The 12,422-nt window shown below is 36.8% G+C and overlaps 1 protein-coding gene across 8 annotated transcripts in view; it reads right to left on the minus strand.

Annotated features, from left to right (window-relative positions):
- LOC133538994 (girdin-like) overlaps nucleotides 1–12,422 on the minus strand; it is a 73,718-nt gene that overhangs the window by 33,997 nt on the left and 27,299 nt on the right. For all 8 annotated transcript variants that reach the window (XM_061880974.1, XM_061880976.1, XM_061880973.1 and 5 more), the window contains exons 9-12: nucleotides 6,248–6,329; nucleotides 4,352–4,510; nucleotides 3,018–3,164; nucleotides 2,760–2,904 (exon numbers count right to left, since the gene is read on the minus strand). In XM_061880974.1, coding sequence (XP_061736958.1) covers nucleotides 2,760–2,904; nucleotides 3,018–3,164; nucleotides 4,352–4,510; nucleotides 6,248–6,329 — 533 coding nt within the window. The remainder of the gene's footprint in view (nucleotides 1–2,759; nucleotides 2,905–3,017; nucleotides 3,165–4,351; nucleotides 4,511–6,247; nucleotides 6,330–12,422) is intronic.

Here is a 12,422-nt window from a genome sequence, read left to right on the forward strand (position 1 = left end):
TTATGCTATTTTCATTTTGTTTAAGTATTAGCCTGTTTTTGTCATCCATGTTCCTCTTACTGTTTTTTCTGTCAAAGATTGTGAAAACTGGTAGATGATCAATTATTAGCAGACCACTTGTAGTGTTATTATCAAAATTATTAGTAATAATATTATCAATAAGCGTGGCACAATGTCCTGTGATTCTGCTTGGCCTTGTGATTTTAGGATATAAACTCATGCTACACTTTGTATCTATAAAGTCATGGTCTTTACCGTATTAGGGTTCAAGAGGTCAATGTTGAAGTCACCACATAAGGAAATTACGTTTTGACTAATTTCAGTAAAGGTTGCATTAATCCAGTTTTCAAACATTTCAATAAATCTACCTCCATCCTATCTTGCCGATTGTATTGTACCATATGTCCCGGCAAGAAACCTGCGTTCAAAGGACTCCGGCTTATTAGTGATTCCTAAAGCCCCCAAAAAGTCTGCGGGCTATAGAGCGTTTTCCGTTCGGGCTCCAGTACTCTGGAATGCCCTCCCGGTAACAGTTTGAGATGGTACCTCAGTAGAAGCATTTAAGTCTCACCTTAAAACTCATTTGTATACTCTAGCCTTTAAATACACCTCCTTTTTAGACCAGTTGATCTGCCGCTTCTTTTCTTTTTCTCCTCTGTCCCCCCCTCCCTTGTGGAGGGGGTCCGGTCCGATGACAATGGATGAAGTACTGGCTGTCCAGAGTCGGGACCCAGGATGGACCGCTCGTCGGGACCCAGGATGGACCGCTCGCCTGTGTATCGGTTGGGGACATCTCTACGATGCTGATCCGACTCCGCTTGGGATGGTTTCCTGTGGACGGGACTCTCGCTGCTGTCTTGGATCCGCTTTGAACTGAACTCTCGCGGCTGTGTTGGAGCCACTATGGATTGAACTTTCACAGTATCAAGTTAGACCCGCTCGACATCCATTGCTTTCAGTCCCCTAGAAGGGGAGGGGTTGCCCACATATGAGGTCCTCTCCAAGGTTCTCATAGTCATCATTGTCACTGGCGTCCCACTGGGTGTGAGTACTCCTTGGCAACTGGTTGTGAGTTTTCCTTGCCCTTATGTGGGTACATCCGAGGATGTCGTAGTCGTCGTGGTTTGTACAGTCCTTTGAGACATTTGTGGTTTAGGGCTATATAAATAAACATTGATTGATTGATTGATTGATTGACATGACTTGGTGTTCTATATTTACAGCTGATCAATAAGTTTTTGCTTTTTTCATGACGTATTTCAATGGTTATATGGTTCTAAAATATCAGTTACACTCTGTGTTCTGTCACACTGCCTGGTTGCCGTGCCTTCTCCTCTCTCTTGTCCTGTCCCTCTAGATCAAGGGTGTCAAACTCATTTTAGCTCAGGGGAGGAAAATCTATTCCCACCTGGGCCGGATGTGTAAAATCATGGCATCATAACTAAAAATACAACTATGACAACTTCAGATTGTTTTCTTTGTTTTACCTCGGCCCAAAATACAACAAGCATATTCTGAAAATAATCCTCTTGACAAAACACTTCAAGTTACTTGAAAATTCTGCGGGAAAAAAATGGTTCTGTTTCAAAAACACCATGTAACACAATGAAGTTAATCTCAGTGTATCTACGAAGCAAATAAACTCTAAGTCGCATCCCATCTAGGATTGAAAAAACAAAAAAACAAAACATGAATAAAAACTCTTCTATGTATCAACTACTTAATTTGAAATTTCCACTTATTAATCCTGTGCTAACTCAACAAACCATGCAAACTGATTTAAAAACTATTCAAGAGGGTTGAGTTACTCCCAGCCATCTAGGCATCACTCTGTATCAATAGAAAAATAAAAGCTGTGCAATGTGTGAACAATTTCAACGATTCAACAATAAAAACATAAGACAGTATTGCAGTAAATCACACAATGTTCAATTTCTTTAAATGTGCACAGAAGACATTAATTTTCCCAGAACTATATCAATGTGCAGTGTGTCATGCTGCATTTAATTAGGGTTAAAGAGTGTTTATTTCACTTCTGTTTGTTTTACGATGGGCCGAGGTATACTCGCTCAAACTATTTGCTTGCCTAACATAATTACTATCGCAACATCCTGTGGAGACAATTACAACAGGAGTTTCTTTAATTCAAAAATGCAGCTCAATTTTGCACTAAGCAAACTCTTCTCACGGGCCGCATGGAACTTGTTCGCAGACCTGATCCGGCCCACGGGCCGCATGTTTGACATCCCTGCTCTAGATGTTCTTTGGCGACTTCCAGCGCTTTAATTTGAATATTTCAACAAGTTCGTTGCTTGCGCTAATCACAGCTTAATTGGAGGTGTCAGCCCGACTACTGTGATCAATCTGTGTGGTCAGAAACACTTTGAAACTGTCCCAAACTCCCGCAGCTTGACCTTTGCATGGCTACAGGTTGGAAGGCAACTTCTTTGAATTGCAGTGGGGCTACTAGCCGAGAGGCTAACATCACTTTTTTCAGCAAATCTGTGCCTTTCACTGGACCAAAAGCAGCTTGAAAATGTCAGCACACTTTCCTGTAGCTGAAATCACAATCAGCGGTGAGGAAAACTTAAAAAATATTTTTTTAAAACCCGGTAGCAAAAGCAGAGCTTCTTTCTTTGTGTCCTCAACCGTTGACCAAAAGTGAAGAGTGATGAACATTAAGGAATGTATTTTTTTATCACCTTGAAAGGTGGGTATCTTCAATTATCTGTTTATTTCATCCAAATGGCTGCACTTACCATGATAATTATCAGTGGTCTTGGAAAGCTGCTCTAACTCCCATCCCAGGTGTTGGGACTCATCCATGCTCCTTCTCTGTGCCAAACACAGTGTCAAGTTTTCGTCCTGCAGCTCCTCGATGCGCTTAAGATCTGCCTCTTTTTCCTAAAGTCAAGACACCAAGTGGATTTCCAAACATTTAACCATAATTCAGTAGTGTAGAAGAAGCTATTTTCATATCAACATTAGTTACATCCTATTTTGTGACGATTACTAACTTGTTCCATGTCGTGAATCCGGGCCTTCAAGAGAAGACTATGTTTTTCTAGCTGGTGGATTTTATCTGAGCGTACACGCCAGCCTGCCAGCTGATCTTCCAACATCTCCTTTGTCTCATGGAGCACTCTGTTGTCCTCTTTGAGTTCCTGGGGATACCGCAGGTGCAAAAAAATAATAATACACAATTATATTCACATTTAACTTTTAACATTCACTATAAAAGGTCATCAGAGAAAGTCATAATTAATCACAATTTCAATGCAACACTTTTTTAGTTCCAATTTGCTATTTTACAATGTAAAAGAGCATATACTAAATATAATTTCTCTCAAATTCAGTTCAGAAATGTTTATGCACACTATAATAGAATGTTATTAATGTAACGTAGCATTTTTTTCCATATTATAGTTTAAGAGCATATAGGCAAATAGGCAGTTAACTACACAATCAGGGCATATCAAATTATATTATTTTATTATAAAATTATTCAATATTGAAGTGTGAGTTCACTGCTTCTGAACACTGTTTAATCTTTAAACAACTTGCACATGTCTTTTACTGTGAATAATCATGTTTTTATCGCTACTGAGCATTTTCATTTACTGACTATTCAATACTTATGCCAAATCGGGATTTTTGAAATTTTACCCAAACCTATACCTAAAAAGAAAAACATGAACAGAATAGTATAAAAGAGTAATTTCAATACTTAAAAAAAAAAAAAAAGTTTGACAATGTGAAATAAAAATTACAACAGAGTGTCATAGTTATCAAAGCAAAACCAGCAGCAAAACTTTACAGTACTTATTGTGCATTTTGCACAATTCAAGCAGGAAATAAATGATATACAATTGTGGCGTGATTAGTCTACCGTTACAACAGTGTTTTTTATTTAGTCCTACACGCAAGAGTCGTGTGTTATTTGAACAAAATAAAGTTACAAACAAGATGTTACTTACACAATATCACCTTCAAGCACTTGTTGCAGGTTGGTGAGTTTGCATCTTTTGAGTTAAGTACAACCAAACTTTTGAGCATTTCAGCCTGAGCATCTTAGCTAAATACTTGTCAAAAAAACAGTGTTATATGAAACACTTCATGAGAAATGTAAATATTCCACAATTTATGTTTAAGTGGTGCTGAAATCCAAAACCACTGTTACTATCGGTTACTACTATTATGGTACAGTATTTGGGACCAAGTCAGCTGGTATAGGCTCCAGCTCACCCACAACCCTATTGCTAATGATCATCAAGCTTTCTGTCTTTTTCTAAAGTTTACTTAAATCTAAGGGAAATGGAAAATAGGATATGTATATTTGTAGTGAATGAACCTCCACTTTGGCCTTGTAGAACTCTATCTTGTGCAGTTGCTCCCTGTACCGTCCAACCTCGCTCTCCAACTTGTCTGCTTTCATTGCTTGCTCTCTCAGGGCATCCAGCTCGTCGCGGTAGGTACGGGCTGCCCGGGCGTCCACGAGCAGCTGCAGATTCTGATGAATGATAGAACAATTGATTTCAAAATGAAACAGATACAACGATGAAAATTTCACTTATAATGGTAAATTTATAGGATCTACAACAGGTGTAGCTGAAATAGTCTCCATCCCCCCTGCGAACCTGTAAGGCAGTGGTTCTCAACCTTTTTTTCAGTGATGTACCCCTGTGAACATTATTTTAATTCAAGTACCCCCCAATCAGAGCAAAGCATTTTTGGTCGAAAAAAAGAGATGAAGAAGTAAAATACAGTACTATGTCATCAGTTTCTGATTTATTAAATTGTATAACAGTGCAAAATATTGCTCATTTGTAGTAGTCTTTCTTGAACTATTTGGAAAAAAAGATAGAAAAATAACTAAAAACTTGTTGAAAAATAAACAAGTGATTCAATTAAAAATAAAGATTTCTACACATACAGGTAGAAGAAATCATCAACTTAAAGTGCCCTCTTTGGGGATTGTAATAGAGATCCATCTGGATTCATGAACTTAATTTTAAACGTTTCTTCACAAAAAAGACATCTTTAACATCAATATTTATGGAACATGTCCACAAAAAATCTAGCTGTCAACACTAAATATTGCATTGTTGCATTTATTTTCTCAGTTTCTGAACTTACATTCATATCTTGTTGAAGTATTATTCAATAAATATATTTATAAAAGATTTTTTAATTGTTGCCATTTTTAGAATATTTAAAAAAAAATCTCACGTACCCCTTGGCATACCTTCAAGTACCCCCAGGGGTACATTTGAGAACCACTGCCGTAAGGGACAAGCAGGTAGGACATGGATGGATGAATAGAAATAAAACTTCTACCAGAACCCAGTGTGTCTGCGGACTGTTTAAAATACACATTCTCCATAAGTAATTTTGGGGCATGAACAAGTTTATGTTGTATTTATGTCATGTTTTGCTTTGTCTAAAATACGGGTGCAACAATAATTATTTCTGTTACTTCGATTAATTGTTTGTTTAATAAGTGTCACTAATAAAACATTGTAAAATCTGCAACTCGTGGAGTGCCTGGAACTGTAAATACCTGGACACAGTTTCAGCCACTGTAATACAGCGCGCATGATCTGTGTGGCAGTAAAAAGGCTGTTTGATTTTAAGTTTATCAATGCATCCATGTTAAAAGTGCAATTTTCCTTTTTTTCTTTTTCTATCCCCTCAAATACAAATAAGGCAACAAGAGAAGCAACCCACACTTCTCTTTTGTAAAGATCAGCCGATATGGCATCTACAACAATATGATTTGCCTGTGTAGCTGCACAGGAAAAAAAATATAAATGATTTTTTTTTTTACGGTTTATGGTGTAAATTAAATTGAAAAAAATATTTTTCCGTGCAAAAAAAAAACATTGTGCATTTCAACTTTTTTTTTTTCAAATACGCATTAATGCCATTTAATGTGTTTTATCCAATTACTCGTTTAATGGAACAAACTAATCGAAAGCTGCCGCCATTGACTAAACTAAATGAACAAGATTAAGACTAATACTTGCATTGCTAACTCGTGCAGCCAAACTAGGCTGCAAAGCTTGATTAAACAAAAACTTGATCTCCTGTTCAAATGCCAATGTTAATCTGCACTAAATGAGTGATTTAAATTGCAAACGGTGAACACAGTTCTGCAATCTGAGTGTGGTGTGTATTAAACTGTGTAATCTGCAGTGAGGGTCAGAAAGTTAGCGCATGTGTTAGAAGAAGATTTTGGACTTCAAACCTCCTGCTGCATCCTCTTCAGCTCTCCCTCCATGTTCTCGAGCTCGTGTCGGCTGTCTAACATCTGTTCACTCTTCTCTTCTCTGCAGGATGGACACAGTGCAGAGACACAGACAATAAGATTCATTTCTCACCTATTTACTGTGATAATTCAATTCAGATGTATTTTCTTTGAAATAGATTAATATACTTTTGTGAAGTTCTTATTATCGCACTTTTGCTTAACAAGAGACTTGTATAGAAACATGGAATTTCCAAGTTAAAAGCACAAATAATTTGAAAAAAATATTTTAGGCCCTTAATATGAATGAAATGATCAGATCAAAGACACAGTGTTTATTTTACAGGACAGATTTGTGTCTGACTGTCCCTACAAGCGAGGATAATACAATGATGTAAGGAAGATTATGGACGGCAGCCCGAGAAGAGATCTTGAGATCAAGGTTAGTGTGCACGTGCATGCACTCTACTCGGGGAACAGAACCAATGTGGGTCAGTGGTATAGTAACACCGCCATGGAACTTGCCAGGCAGGCATTAATGTGGGTCAAACTCCCCGGGGACATGTTTTATCCTGTAGTCTCTTTCTCATGTAGCCTCTACTGGAAGGTCTCCAGAGGAGGGACCGCTTAAGTACCAGCCACCACATAAGACATTTTCTATGTATAATATTTTTCTGAATATTTTGTAGGTTGCTTTGCAATGACATAATTCCACCAGATGTATTTTGTAGAATGAAAAAAAAAAAAATGCTATGTTGCTATATAAGGGGCTATGTGCTTAACATGTAAAGTGGTACCTCGGTTTTACAGAGGAAAGTTTCAATCTTTCTAATAACTTTAGAGGAAACAAATGTAGTCATTCATGCTACTTGTGTACTGTACACAGAGGTGTTTTTGTTTTATTGGTTTGTTCGAATTTTTAACTGCTGCCATCTTTTTAATCCAGGTTAAACGTGTGTGTTTTTACCCTGTATGATCTGTAAGGATGCAACATTGGCTGGAACCTTTTAGTTCTTTAAAATGCAGCCTGCCCAGGGAGTCAGGGCTGTTTAAGAAATATAAAGAAAACCCTTTTGATCTGTCTTGTTTTGTCAAATGTTTTAAGAATATATACTGCTGTATTGATTATGGTTTGTTATTTGTTGACTGTGATATAATTTTGAATATAATCAATCCACTTTATTTATATAGCATAATTAAAAAATAAAAGGTTTACAATTTTGGACGCTTTATGGACAATATACAGTCATGCTAATTTTTCGATGTTATATTAGTGTTAGCTTCGTAAGCTAGTTTACTGTAGATTGCTCATCCTACCCATTTTGTGGTGTTTTTATTATTCATTTAATTTCATTACACAACATAATACACATACATGTATTGCAATTATCTGTTGTAGATGTCTTTCTTTTAAGCATCCTTTCTGCTTGCATGTTTTCGATTTTACCCTTTTTTTTTACAATCAATAAACCTGTGGACAAGAGGACTTTTTCGAAGTATTGCATCCAGTAAAAGGTGTTAGTGTAAAGCCAAGATATTTGTACATATCGAGGGTGGCACACCTCCTTTCCAATCCGCTATGCTAACTTTAGTTATTTAATGTATTAATTTCTCTTAGGAGGTCAAAATTTGCCGTACATTCAAAACTCTTTATCTACTGTATTAAAATACTTAAGTTTTTTGTTAGTACGCCATTCGAAAAGGTCAGCCCGAGACCAAATCGTACGAAAACCGAAAACATTTTTTTTCATAGGAGATAAAACTAATTAAAATTAAACCATTCCAGAAACCCGAAAATATCAACAACAAAAAAAAAAATTGATGTCATGTTTCACATGATACATAGACTTATGATTTGTAATTTCGTGGCTTTGTCGAATTTCCTTCACAGCGCTTTTAATTTGTTTCTTATGTTTCCTGTATGGCTTAGTAAACTGCCTATTGCCCCTTAATTTTGAGTGCTTGTTCCTCACGAGGAATTCTTTGTTGCGGCACTTGATTCCACATATTGGTGAGTGGGCAAACTGACTCGTTTGTTACTTACAATATTTGGCAGTATGATAACCGAGACGGCATACAAAAGCCAGGGCAGAATTTTGGTTGAAAACCCACAAAGATGGGAAGTGGCACAACTGTCCACGCTGAATGGCATCACGAGTAATTAGTGGAGCTGCAATGATTGGCATTTTATTCATACAGAGACACAACAATCAATCCCAGAAAAGTCAGCCATTGACAAACAAAACAAAATAGCCACAACAACAAGAGTTGTACATGACAAACCAATATGCATGGTATATAGGCAATAAAATATATCCTCACGGCAATACATCGTAATACTTTTTTCTAAAGATGTATTGATTTTTATCATTTTGATATCGATTAATTTTTTTTCTTTTTTTAAAGTCGTGTTTTGGGTCAATTGTAATTTAAGGACAATTTCCGCACCTTCGCTTACAATATGTCGCTGTACTGTAACCTCGCTGTCTGACGTTCATGGTGAGGAAGGCAGTAAAGAAGTTAACAGTTAAAGGGAAACTGACCTTTTTAGGGGAATTTTGCCCTTTTGTTTACAATCGTTATGAGAAACAAGAAGACAGATGTATTTAATGTAATATAACTTGTAAATAAAAGTCTGCTTACAATAGGGTTGTAAGGAGGTCCTCTGTTTCAGCCATAAATCCCTCTAAATAACCATCCAAAAAGCACCAGCAATACCCCATTTACATTTCGTGACCTGAGAATTTAACGCAGATTACCGGTAAGTATTTTTAGTGGTGTATTGTCACGGAGAGATAGCAAGCTTGTTGCTGCTATATTGATGTCATGAGCTGGTAAGAGTTTATTCTAAATCATAAATAATGCCTCTCACCTTGATAGTAAAAGGATGAGGACATAATATGACAAGTTCGTTTGGTGGGAAAAACACGGAAAGACGCATGGGTCCATGCCCCCTTTTTCTTTGCGAGGATTATGAATCCTTCTTCAATATATCAAGATCCTAGCAGTCGGCATCCTAGTGACAGCAGACATTGTGCAGCAAGTGATGTTTTATTATGTTTGTTGGCTCTCATGAAATTTGCAGTGAGTAGTAATCAATGATATTGTCGAAAGAAAAAGCAAACATTGTGATATGTTTTTTAAATTATTGCGCCGCCATATGCTTAAAATGGGAAAAGTACTGTACATAAATTTTACAAGTTATTATGAATGTACCTGACACTACATTACATATATACTTACACCATGTATCCATCCATCCATCCATTTCCTACCGCTTATTCCCTTTGAGGTCGCGGGGGGCGCTGGTGCCTATCTCAGCTACAATCGGGCAGAAGGCGGGGTACACCCTGGCAGTACACCATGTATATAAAACTTTATAGAGGTGTTTGGATGTTTTTAAGGGCTTCATAAGCAGAATACAACAACTCGCATAGGCTTCATTGTAAGCAGACTTTTCATTACATTTTTTTACTAGTTTTAATGTAATAAAACAACCCTTGTGTGTTTTTGTCTTACATAGGGATTGTGAACAATAGGCAAAATCCTAAAAAAAAGTGCAGGTTCCCATTAACAAGTAGAGGACATTTAAGTGGAAATAAACTTTGTCTGCTTTCTGTACAATTGCAATGGATGAAAATTATTAATTTGAATTGCGTTGCTGTTTGACTCAGTTTGTCTAATTACTTATCACTGTCAGCTAGTGTACAGCTACACGAGTTGTATTTAAAGCTGCATTTTACATTTATCACTGAGCTATGTAGAATATCGCAATATATTGCAGTACATCACCATATCACAACACTATATCATATCCTGACTCAAGTATCGTAATAAAACACAGATAATAGAAATGAAAACATTTACAATTAGTATCCATCCATTTTCTACCCCTTGTCCCTTTTGGGGTCGCTGGAGCCTATCTCAGTTGCATTCGGGCAATAGGCGTGGTACAAAAAGATAAAATTGACATTTAAAATAAGTTGTATCAAGAATATTTATATGTTATAATAAGGATTGTATGCATTTGTATTTATGCATGTATAAATATATATATGTATATATATATACACACACACACACACATATATATATATATGTATACAGTATATATATATATATATATACACATATATATAGAGAGATATACACATATGTATATATATACAGTGTATATGTATATATATATATATATATACACACACACACATATATATATATATTTACACATATGTATATATACAGTGTATATATATATATACATATATATGTACATGTATGTATGTGTATATATATATATGTATATGTATGTATGTATATGTATATATATATATATATATATATACATGTATTTATTTATTTTTTGAAGAATTTTGTCTATCGTTCACAATCATTATGAGAGACATGACGATGGATGCTATTATTTTTAATGCATTGTAAAAACTCAATAAATGTGATCAAAAGTCTGGTTACAACATAACCTATGGCAGCCGCTTAATTCTGCCAATAAAGCCCTCAATAAACATACAACAGCTCAATTAGAGTTTTATATACATGATGTAAGTCTAAATACATATATAATGTATTAACAGGCACGTACATACTTGCCAACCCTCCCGGATTTTCCGGGAGACTCCCGAAATTCAGCGCCTCTCCCGAAAACCTCTCGGGACAAATTTTCTCCCAAAAATCTCCCGAAATTCAAGCTGAGCTGGAGGCCACGCCCCCCAACATTGAGTCAGACCTGACTCAATGTTGTGACCCTCTTAAACAGGACAATACTGCTATCTACTGTACATAGAATAAAATGTAAATATATTCTACATTTAAGTGCAGTCAAGGAACATGTATTAGGGAGTCTGTTGTTCTGAAGCCCACAGTAAAGAGACGTAACTTCATCACGTCGCCTGGTTATTGACTCCAACCCAATATATTACACCGTCGACGGGCAAAATGAAGAAATACGCTTGCAAGTTCCAGAACGATTGGAAACAAGAATTTCAGTTTATCCAGGAGAGTTCGAAAGGGAAGGGGTATGTTGCCTGTAAATTTTGTAGAACAGACTTCTCCATTGAACACGGCAGGCGAACGGATATTCAGCCATGAATAGTCAGCGAAGCACAAAGCGTCCGCAGCGCAGCATCGTTCACAACCCAGTATTATGGCCCACCTCGCAAAATGGAGACCTGATGGTGTATCTTATGCTGAGACAAAGATGGCTATGCTGACAGCTGGACGCAAGATCCCGTTCTCATTTGCGGATGTCTGCAACAAATCTGTGAAGGATGTTCCCGGATTCGGAGATCGCTCGCCAATACGCAAATGGCAGAACAAAGGTTACTCAGAGAGTGAAAGGTAAGTGTTTTTTTTTTTTAATAACAAGCAAGCACAGTACAGTTAGTAGAACAACTGTGTTTTTATTACTATGTATTTGATAGGTGCCGTCGGAAATTCAACTATTTATTTTATTTATATATATAATAAAATAAATATATATAGCTAGAATTCACTGAAAGTCAAGTATTTCATACATATATATATATATACATATATATATATATATATATATATATATATATATATATATATGAAATACTCGAGTTGGTAAATTATACGCCAACCCTCTTAACCACGCCCCCCGCCCCAAACACGCCCCCGCCCCACCCCAGACCACACACCCCCAACCCCCACCTCCCGAAATCGGAGGTCTCAAGGTTGGCAAGTATGGGCACATGTATAATAACATTTAATATTTACATATTCAATCATTTTAAGCATTTGCAACGCATTAATTTCCAAAAACCAGGGGTGTAATGGTACGTGTATTTGTATTGAACCGTTTCGGTACGGGGGTTTCGGTTCGGTTGGGTTTCCACACGGAAACACAACAGAACAAGTACCCAGAACCCCCTGCAGCACTAACTCTTATGGGACGCTACAATATACACCGCCGCTACCACTAAACTCCGCCCACCTCAACACCCCACCCCCATCTCCCAAATTCGGAGGTCTCAAGGTTGGCAAGTATGACTTTAATATTTTTTTTAAATGACATCCGTTTATTCACATCTAATCAGCGTGAAAAAAAGAAAAGAAAAAAAATGTGGTGGCAATGGAGATACATTACACAACTGCTTCTAAAATGCCCATACAAAGGGGTAGATGTCTCCTGCTT

The sequence above is a fragment of the Nerophis ophidion genome, linkage group LG20 (assembly GCF_033978795.1).
Source record: "Nerophis ophidion isolate RoL-2023_Sa linkage group LG20, RoL_Noph_v1.0, whole genome shotgun sequence".
NCBI lineage: Eukaryota > Metazoa > Chordata > Actinopteri > Syngnathiformes > Syngnathidae > Nerophis > Nerophis ophidion.